The sequence below is a fragment of the Gymnodraco acuticeps genome, unplaced genomic scaffold (assembly GCF_902827175.1).
Source record: "Gymnodraco acuticeps unplaced genomic scaffold, fGymAcu1.1, whole genome shotgun sequence".
Classification (NCBI taxonomy): domain Eukaryota; kingdom Metazoa; phylum Chordata; class Actinopteri; order Perciformes; family Bathydraconidae; genus Gymnodraco; species Gymnodraco acuticeps.
The window spans coordinates 1909057-1919533 of record NW_022990764.1 but is presented as its reverse complement, the minus strand read 5'-3'; the positions used below and the strand labels follow the sequence as shown (position 1 = coordinate 1919533).

The 10477-nt window shown below is 38.9% G+C and overlaps 1 protein-coding gene across 3 annotated transcripts; it reads right to left on the bottom strand.

The window, feature by feature from the left end:
• Positions 1-2019: 2019 nt before the first annotated feature.
• On the bottom strand, positions 2020-10011 carry tank (TRAF family member-associated NFKB activator). 3 transcript variants are annotated; one of them, XM_034232439.1, is made up of 8 exons: positions 9500-10011; positions 8842-8983; positions 8491-8599; positions 8285-8352; positions 7100-7152; positions 6879-7003; positions 5961-6358; positions 2020-5327 (listed from the first exon to the last, which is right to left on the bottom strand). In XM_034232439.1, the coding sequence occupies exons 2-8, from the start codon at positions 8938-8940 to the stop codon at positions 5157-5159; spliced, it is 1023 nt and encodes a 340-aa protein (XP_034088330.1). In that variant the 5' UTR covers positions 8941-8983; positions 9500-10011; the 3' UTR covers positions 2020-5156. The 3 variants fall into 3 exon arrangements, with proteins under 3 accessions (XP_034088330.1, XP_034088329.1, XP_034088331.1); XM_034232438.1 differs by having other exon boundaries at positions 9839-10011; XM_034232440.1 differs by having other exon boundaries at positions 6885-7003; positions 9839-10011.
• Positions 10012-10477: the final 466 nt, after the last annotated feature.

Here is a 10477-nt window from a genome sequence, read left to right as displayed (position 1 = left end):
TGTTTTCGATTTCAACAATAAGAAGGGACAAAGCCAATCAAGTACGGTGTATCTTAGATACCAGCCATGTGTCTAATTGAAGCTGCACATGGCCATATGGGCATGTGCGAAAAATAGAATGTCCAACAACTACATAAGGATTCGAGCAGCACGTGGAAAAATAAAATATTTCCAATATCATTGCCAGTCGGTGACTACACAGCACATGAAGGGAGGATTTATTTCAAAGCCTTCTACTATGAAAGAGAATTTATCAAGCCGTGAACAAGGCAAAATAATTTTCAGAGTATGAAGAAATTGCAGACCTTATCCTTACAGGATCAGGGGCTGAAAAACAAAGTGCATGAGAGTTGCTCCTCCTCCTTCTACATTGGTGATGTTCAGAGGCAGCCTGTTATCAGAGGTGTTAATTGGCAAATTCAGTACAAGTCAAGAGCATGTTCCCTGTCGTCCTCGCCCAGCAAGGCTAGGTCATTAAACCGAGAATGGATTCTTTCATGCTGCCTTAACCCTTGAATTGCAAGTTACCATTCTGCAAACATCGCCATGCTCCATCCCACCCCCATGTGTCAAGAAGAGAGACAAAAACAACCTACACTGATTTAAAAGAGACAATAAGATAACAAGAGGATGCCATCTTCAGAGCCAGACTTTCAGTCGTACTGTTATTTCCAATTGGCAGCCAAGTGTCTTTAAAAAGTTCAGAAGTTAACAAATGTCCAACACTCCCACCATCCACAAGTAAACATAAAAGTAGTGGTTGCTGAACAATGTGATTTGCAGAACAATAGTATTCTCAGACTCCTCTGATCAGTGCCTTTGTGTTCTGTGTATTGAACAAGCCTCTCATCCCCATGAAATGTGAGCCTCCTCTGGGGTTCTGGGTGCGATCTCACCACTGCCTCTGTCATCACTTGCTGTGACTGCCAAATCTCTGCTCCAGAAAGCAGGGCTCTCAGACCAGCACTGAGACAAACACAATGGAGAGGGGAGGCTGTTCTGAGACTTTGCAAAGGCAGCGATGGCTTCAACACATTTAATCGAAACCAAAGTCGGCTGCGCCACTGCTGCACAGAGAGCACGAGCAGCCCAACGCATGGCAAGGCAACTGTGAGGTGATACTCTCAGCTCCCAACGCCATGAGAGTTGGCAGTCTCTCATGCCAACGGTGACCAGTGAACAGACAGTTGAATATGCTTCTCTCCAAAGTTGTTAATTATCTAAATGACATTGATGTGAAGAGGCCATTCTAGTCAGGTGACCTTAGTCCACTTGCTATCTCTTTGTTTTGTTTTACGATCTGATGAAACCCCTTTAACAATCACCTTTTTTTCCCCCATTCGCGTTTGACATTCTTGGCAATGGCACGATCTGATAACCATTGTTTGAATATTAAGAAGGGTAATTGTTGAAAAAAAGACTTCATCTGTCTCTTTACTACTGCAATTATGATCCAATTACTGGCAAATAAAGATTAAAAAATAAGTTTAAAGGAAAAATTCTAAATATTATTGTTGTTTGAATATTTTATATCAAGCACAAATGTCTTGATATCTATTAAGCCTGTTGTCACAAACCAGTCATAAACAGAAGTGATGAATACAATCACTATTCATAATAATATATGAATACAGGCACTATTGAAGGTAATTTAAGAAGGAAAAGTACTTTTTGTATATTAATGAAAACTGTCAATAGGTGTAAAAAGCATAACAAGGACCACCCTAATAAGCATAATACTATTTTGCTAACCCCAAAATAAAAGCATGCTTTGTAAACAATCACTAACACACCTTCATCACGCATTAGAAAACGTGTGATTTCTGTGGCTATATGCTTATGTGCACAATAGGATAATGAGTGTAGATTTCTTCAGGAACACAAAGCTGTTTTTATCAGTTTTTGAACACCATTGTTACACGAACACAGAACTCAGTACAGCTGAACAAATTGACAAAGAAAGGGACACCATAAGTAATGTGTTGCAACCATGTGAACTACCTTTTTTTTTAATGTGTATTTTATGAAATTATGATGATGACTCTGATTTGAATTTTTTCATCAATTATTTCTGCAGTACTCACAATAAAGTAATGAATTATTTTCTTGGTTTATCTAGCCTGTTCTTGTGTCATTTTATTGAGCTTTTCTACTGCTTTTCCATCTCCTTTTTCATTTTCATACATTTAAATGTAATTTGCTTATATAGACTGAATGTGCATTTATTGAGTCTCATAGACATTGTGTTGTATCGGCATTTAAATAACATTGTCTGAAATCCTAAAATGTATACTATTTATTTCTATTTTACTGATTTAAACTTTTAGTGGCATTAATCCTCCAAGCGGATGACACAGGCCACATAGATCAATCGATGCATAGGATAAACTAGAAAGTCAAATAAGCGCAGACAGCCGTACTGTGCATCATTCCCCCCTCTCTTGTCGGCTGGTCCCCTGAAGCCGGTGACTCTCCTGTCTCGGCCCGAACTCTCCGCAGCACCGACTGGTAGTGCAGAAGCACTGCTGATTAGCATGCAGTAATGATGGTGAGCTGGGCTCCATTGTTCTAACACCTCCCCTCTCCTCCGCACCAATCTGTCACCATTCAGTGGGCTAGAGCTGCCTCAAATGCTTCTCTCCTCAAATGAGATGGATAATTAGTTGCCCCTCACGAATGCTGCACTCTTCTCACCCCTGATTGCTTTCACCTTCTTGCTCCTGGCAATGTTGACACCTTTTAATCAGCCTGCTACTTCTCTGTCTCAATCCATATCCTTCTCCTTTTTTTTTGTCCCCTTTCATTTTTTTTTTTAACAGCTCTTAAATCCATCTAAAATGTACTGCCTTTTGGTAGCAAATGTCCAAGGGGGAAATATGGCACATCTTATATTCTTCTGGAAGTGAAAAAAAGCTGAAGTGGACTTTTCTAAAACAGTTCACACAACTGCACACACAAGCAGTGTAAATGTACAATGTACGGAAGCATAGAAAAAAAAATCCTAGCTGTCAGTATGAGTACCCTCTTCCAAATAACAATGAATGACAACATAATTATGAGCAAGCAGCTGTTCATGATCCCAGAGAGAAAAGCATGCAGGCTGCACAATGTTCGACTCTTCACAGATTAACCAGAGAGGATCATTAGGGATATGCATTTGCCAAAAAAAATCAAATCTGAATAAATTCTTTCCTACGTATCCATGGTGGGCATGTTGTATCAAGGCTCTTCTCTAAGTCCAATGACTCACTAGAATGGTTTATTGCATTACTACTCTGCATATTTTTACACCCTTCAGAGCTATTAATGAAACACAGTGAAATGTGCAACGCAAATATCAGTTTAAGGTTGATATAACAAATCAATCAGTCTGTTAAGCAGTATTTGATAAGTGGTATATAGTTAGAATACCAAACACTTAAAGAGATTTAAAAAAGGTTGTTTGCAGTCTTCACACTAGCTCATCTACCCAGAAAGTGTTAGCAGCCCATAGCTGAGGGCTGCAAGGTCCTCTCTGCACAACACAGTGTTCCAACACACTCACACAGTGTTTCGTTTCCTCAAACATCATCACGCCCAATGGTGAAAATCACTGAAATTGTTTGCAAAGGTGTGAATAAATACTGCTGCATGCAATAAGCCGATGCTGCTGTTCAGAAAAGACTCAGTGAAATGATGGTTGTGTGCACACTGAGAAATGTGACGGACTTAAAAATGATCTGTTCCAAATCACAATGTATTTTATGGAAAGAGTAAGGCCATATAAGACAATGTATTCCAGTTTAAAGAGAGTATTCTGACTCTAAACTAACTGAAATAAATGTTTCACATGAACCCTAATCCTCTTCAGTAAAATACATTGTCATTTGGAAATAGAACAGATGATGCTTCAGTATAGCTGACAGTATATGACATGATATGATATGACAGTATATTCAGTATATGCCGAAATACATTCTCCGCATATGGCCCTAATCTTCTTATGTATCAATTTTCTATATGTTTTTCCACAACTATTATTTTGTTAATATTAGCTTAAATTACACATTAAACTGGCACACCTGGAATGTCTTATATTATAACTCTGGAGTATTAATGTTCATTTGTCAATTAAAATGATTACGCCTACATAAACACTGTATGTAATGGCCATGTGATTTAACAATAAGCTTGTGCCTAATGTTAGATGTTCCTATCTGTGGAGACTCTTAATGAGTACATGGTTAACTACCTTTTAAAATCATTTCTAAGTTGGAAATGTTCCCATCTCCCCGCACCAGTAATGACATACATCTGCTTCTAATTATCCTGGTTGAAGTAAACAACACGAAAGAACGATGGGAATGTAGTGCCAGTCTAAAGAGTGCTAATTAATACGTCATGTTTTGGAAAAGATTGATTAACGTTTGAGTGATTTGATGGGTATTGTTATTCTAAAGATCTGTTCTGAGATATGATATATACGAGGTATACTCTAATGAAGGGCTGTTAGACCGAAAGCTCAAAAAGAAAGTGGAAAATGTTGCACATATCTAAGTGTGCAGGTACCTCCTCTATATGTTGGCTCTCATTGATGAGTCCAGCAAAAATGTAGCCTGGTGTAGCGCTGGTTGTTCTGAGATATCACATCTTGCTGCCAACAAAAAGAGGTAAAGGTGTCTTAATTCAACAAAAAATATTGCAAATGTCCAAAGCAAATAATTTCTTTGAAAGGTAACTACATATTAATAATGCAAATTAGGTTTTGGCATAATAATTTATAAACATCTTGCAGAAAGAATGAAAATCTTGTCCATTTTAACGCTTAATGTATGGATAAACTTATGAGCACCCCATTTATATTTACATCTTGAAAACCAATCCAATGATATAAAATGTAAAGAGTAAATGTCGGCTTTATTTGCTCATATATATCATAGTATTACCGTATCATTGTCACTTAGTACTAGAGTAAAATCTCAGCGTGATATTAGAAAAATATAATGGGCAAGAAAGTGTACCATTCAATTCTTCTATATTAAATAAATGGATTCAAGTCCTATTGCAGTGTCATTTCAAATCCAGTACAGCGCATGTTGTTCATGGCGGGTAGGACTACACCATGAGAACAACAAGTCTCAGAGTAGCCGGGGCCTTGCCAGTCTCTGCTTCCACTGTCAATTGTCGGCTTCGTTTTTAGGAGAGAAATGTAAGTAGAGGTGGCTGTTCATTCGCTCCTGAGGCACCACAGCGTGGCAGAAAGCACATTTATCAGGACTGCTGCTCGGAGGCGTCTCCAGCTCTGTCCCCACATCAGCTGCATCACACAGCTCAGGGCTCCAGAGGGGCTGCAGGGCAGGAGGAACCAAAGAAAACAATATATTATTTATGCTCTTAACAATCCTTACACTCACTCTATTAAAGCATGTTGGACCGCTTGGCCTTCAAGTTGAAGTATCTGTTGCTTTAAGAAAAACAAGTATATGTCGACCCAAAAGTCTGCACAAACGCTCAGCAACAGTGAAGGCAAAAGGCTATTCTCAAGTGTTTAATTATTTCACTCTTTATGTGTTTAACCACACAAGGAAACCAGCCTATTATAAAAGTCCATGTTGGTGTAATCCAGGGAAAGAATCTCAACATGGAAAACTGGAGCAACTTTAAGATCTGACTGCATGTCATTCACAATTTTGTTTTTATTAGACATTTGCACACATCAGCAAATAAAATACCACTCAATTCAGACTCTGTAATGTGCTTCCATCTGGCTCACATATTCTAGCTAAGATGCCAAATGTAACCTGAGCATCCATGCTTGAATAAAAAAGAATCAGAACACATTACACAGTAATATGTTTCAAATAAAGCCAAGGGGATTTTTTGTTAGGACTTCACACTCTTTCACTCCTCCATTAGCAAATACCAATCAGACACTGATAATGTGCTACTAGTTTTCTCCGACCTTCTCCTGTGATTCTCACCTGCTGGGGTCCCCGCACGCTCTCATGGGAGAGCGAAGATGATGTTGAGTGGGAGGGGGATGGGGGGTAGACAAAAGGCATGGGTAGTTCAACGGGCTCCTCTTCTGACAACGTGGAGGGAACAGTACTGAGAGGCCGCTTGGTGGGCATGGTAAGACCAATGTGTCTCTCTGGTGCACTGTTCAGGAAGTCATATTCACTGTCAGCAGAGGGCGGAAATTTGACACTGAGTTTGGTGAGAGAGTCTACTAAGTCCCTGTCCTCGGGGCTGGTGCCGCGGGACGCCAGAGACGTAGGCGGGAGTGGAATATCCACCGCTGACCTGAGCACTGCAGAGAAGGGTCTCTGTGCCTCTGCTGTACGGTCTGTGCACTGGATGGGCATGGAAAACCGCTGATCTGTCAGACGGCAGAAAAACACAAGATTGTACAGTTTTTATGTCTCGCTCGCCGTGTTTGATGCCGTATTCCTGCGCTGGCTTTAATGACATTTTAACTTGGCAACGATTTGAAAAGTTGCATTGAGATATAATCCTGGTCCTTTAAAAATACAGTATACTGAATACATGTACTGTATACACACAAATTAGCTGAATACATAGCTATATACACCTATTTATTTGTTAGAAACAATATTTATATTACCCTTTGTGTTAAATATTGTATGAATAAGTATAATACATTTTCTAAACAAAGGTTGCCAGCTATTGTTCCAAAGGGCACAGAGGCATTTGTGAACAGTCTTAGTTAAGGTGTTGCTATATATGTATCTTTATCAAAAGCAAGCTAACTTATAAGTGGTTATGACATATATGAACCTTTTTCAATTTCAGCACATTTTCCTTTAAGTAATTAAATATAGAAAACAAGACTTAGGTTAAAGGCCATAAAGAAAAGGCATTGTTTTGGTGTATATTACCATTACCGTTTGATACATCATTTCCTTCATGGAATCTTTTTAGGTGATCTTTTTGTCTTCTGGTAAGAGAGCGAATCTGCCGGAATTTCCCTTGAATCGCTTCAAATGCTTCCAACATGTCCTGACTGAAAAAGAAAAAAATAGTGACAAAAAATCCATTCTTTAACCGAAATGTTCATGATTTGTATACATATATAAATGAAAATGTAAGAGACACATACTAGTCAACGCTGCTGTTGACTGGCATAATAGGAGCAACAGTGCCCATGTTGTCCTGTGAAGAAATGACATTACATTCATAGAGATCGTTAGCAACAATTATCCAAAGGCATATTGTTAATGCCTCTGCAGTTTACACATCAAACATTTACATTTACTGGTGGAGCATGTTTCCTGGCCTGTTAAATATTGAACAAAGCTCAAGCTGCTGAACTGTGCAAGTGATATTATCCTCTAGCACCATCTGGTGAAGTAAGAGCAGATACACCTTGTGAGGAGTGAAATAGTGGCTGGATATTGTAACAGCAGCAATGTAATCTGAGGTTTCCTTTTAGCTTGAACCTTTGTAAAAACAATTGGAAGCATTATACAACTCTAAAAGTATATGGATATTCATCTCTGATAAGCATGAATGACTGAACAAGGATATAATGTCTCTTGACTATCATGTATTTATCTGCAAACTGGTTTAGAGCTGTGTAACAAAAGGCCAGAAATGCTACAATGAATTCAATATTTGCAGACTGACAGAGTCACAAAAGCAGTGTTAAAAAATTGTAAGAGATTATAAAAAATGCATATGGGGCAGTCAATGCTTTATTAATTTCTCACTGATATATTGTGTTCTCTTAAAGGTAGGGTAGGTAAGAATGGAGAAACCAGCTCGAGTAAGCTAGAATTTGAAAGTACACAACCGAAAAAAATCTGCCCCTTCCTTCAGACTTCCTTACAGAGCCCCTCCTCCAACACACACAAACGCGCACATGACTAATGAGGGCACGAGATAAGTTTGTGCACGAGATGGAAGGCTGACAGGCAGGTAGGCCACTTGCTTTTTACAGCGCCATGGCTTCCACAGATGAAATATTTGTATATATTTATTGTCAAAGTATTTCATTTATTCATTGCTATCGGGATGTTAAAAGCAGTCCATGGAATATAACAAAAAGCGTTTCTGAAGTGAATTACCTACCCTACCTTTAACATCCTTGTTGGCACAAGTGCAACAACATCATCAAGCAGAAGTACTATCAACGTGTAATTGTGTGCGACAAAAGGAAGCTGCATGTATGTTCGGTGTAATTTCAACAATGACAATGAAGAAAAAACATTTTCAGAGCCATTATATTGCAATTTTTCACAAAGCGTAGACTTAGGGAAACCACACTGTAGCATAGCAAACATACCGGGTACTGCATTTTTTTATAAGCGCTGGCCCCATCGAGGAGATGGTAGATAGGCTCACATTTCATCTCTATAAAACACAGAGAAAAAGAACAGTTTGAACAGGAGGCAATGTAAGATAATCCAATATCAGTACATAGGTTGCGATGCAGAGAATGATAATGTCGGCATAAGAATAAGTAGAGATCATGTGGCACGTCTCACTAACCTGGTGGTTGCCTTGTTGAAGATAACTTAGCTTCAAGTTTGGAAATCAACTGCTGCTGGTCCTCTATCTGCTTTTGAAGTTTTTGAGTGAAACTCTCATAATACACACTCTGCAAAAATGAGGTTTCTGTTATTGTTGCGCATCAATATCTGCAATCTGGTCTTTAACTAGTCGTATTTTTTAATACAAAGATAAATATTAATCATGTTTTCAAAACACATTTCTTTCTATTAGACTGTTACACAAATACAACTAATAAACACATTTGGCAAGCAACTCTGTGAACTATTGTATTGGCAACATTTGACTTTTTCACTCAACGTTTGAACATTTTTCTCATCACAACGTTACCATTTGTTGCAGTTCCATTTTAGCATTGTCCTTTTCAATGGAGACCTGGCGATAAGCTTCATAAGCTTTATTGAGCTGGTCTCCAATGTTCCTTTCCATGCCGTGTGCTCCACAATCATCCCTGACACAGCAGACATGAGCCCTGGTGATTCAAAAAACACCACACAAAATGATAAAAGCACTTTTCCGAACAAGGAAAATATGGAGCTAGTTACCCTTTTAATTTCCTTTATGTTGTCAGACACAATGTAAGTAAAAAGTAATGACTCCTTAAAGTGATGTCAAATAAGTGTGTTAAATGTATGTAAGCCACTGAGGAATTGAGAAACTGAGTAAATATATTTCCTAATTTCTGTTCATTACAAAATATTGTTGGCAGTTCCGGTTCCATATAATTGAACGTGCAAAAGCAGAATAGTATTAACATCTCAACAATCAATGCCCTGTTTGAAGTCTGTGACAAATGATGAGGATGTTGCTGAGCAAATAAAACACAGCAATAAAACAATTAATTTAATTACTTTGCAATTCTTTGGAAATAACATGTAACAACCCTGACCTAAACAGGTCTACATGTTGTTGTCATCTGTCAGAACTGACTTTTAATCACTTTTAAGCACATTTTTGCACACTTTGCAAATTGCAGCACCGTACTTACTGTGATAATAGTTTTCGGGGACGTTTTGAGATGATGCAAAAAAAACAAGAGTCTGATGTCACCGTCACCCAGATCTGCTCTTCAATTATTAAGCAATCCTCATTATAAAAGGACAGAGTAGCTGTCAGACCAACGGCTCCTGGAGGAAGTACCCTACATTAACACTAACGTTGGAGCCTACCGAGGCACAGGAGGGAAGCACTTTTAAGTGTCATGCAAACCCTAGTCCACACAGTTCCGTATTTCTTAAACAGTAAGTGACCGGTTAGCTGTAGCTCATTCAACCGGTGGCGGGGATAAAGCGAAGGAGCAGCGACTCCACGGTGAGCGTCCTCTTACCTTCATTCATGTAGCTGCTAAAGTCGAATTTATTGTGTTGACACCACCGCAGAGTCGTCGCCTAATCTTCAGATGCAAAGTTACGAAGCGCCCGAGAGGATATGGCTATGTATGTTTTACATAGCCTAGTTTGAGTTGGGAACTTCCCTCGGGGAATCCCCCTGTTCTGTAGACTTCCGCCTTTACTTGGTCCTGGCCAATCAGCGCGCAGCTCAGAGCAGCTCTGGGTGGTTAGCTGGTTGAGGGTTCTTCCAGCCTGCGCGTCTGCAAACCTGTTGTTGCGTGCATGTGAACATTGTCCAAAACTAGAGTACACTGTTCTCATTTTACTCTATGTCTTACATTATTGAACGATCAACAAGTTTTGTGAAAAGTATTGAGCCTACATTATTGTAAAATGTAGCTGTGACAAGCATGGCCAGATTAACCTGTTAGGCAAACCATTACCTAGCTGTTGGGCCCTATTTAGAAATTAATGTGTTAGCACAAAAGGCTTATATTTTGGGCTCACCTTAGTTGTCATTGCACTTAAGTATTTCAACATTTCATAACAACTTTGCACTTATTTACATTGAAAAAAAATAATTAACATGCCGTGAGTTTATGGCTTTTGAGGGGTTTGCACCATTTGGTAGCTAG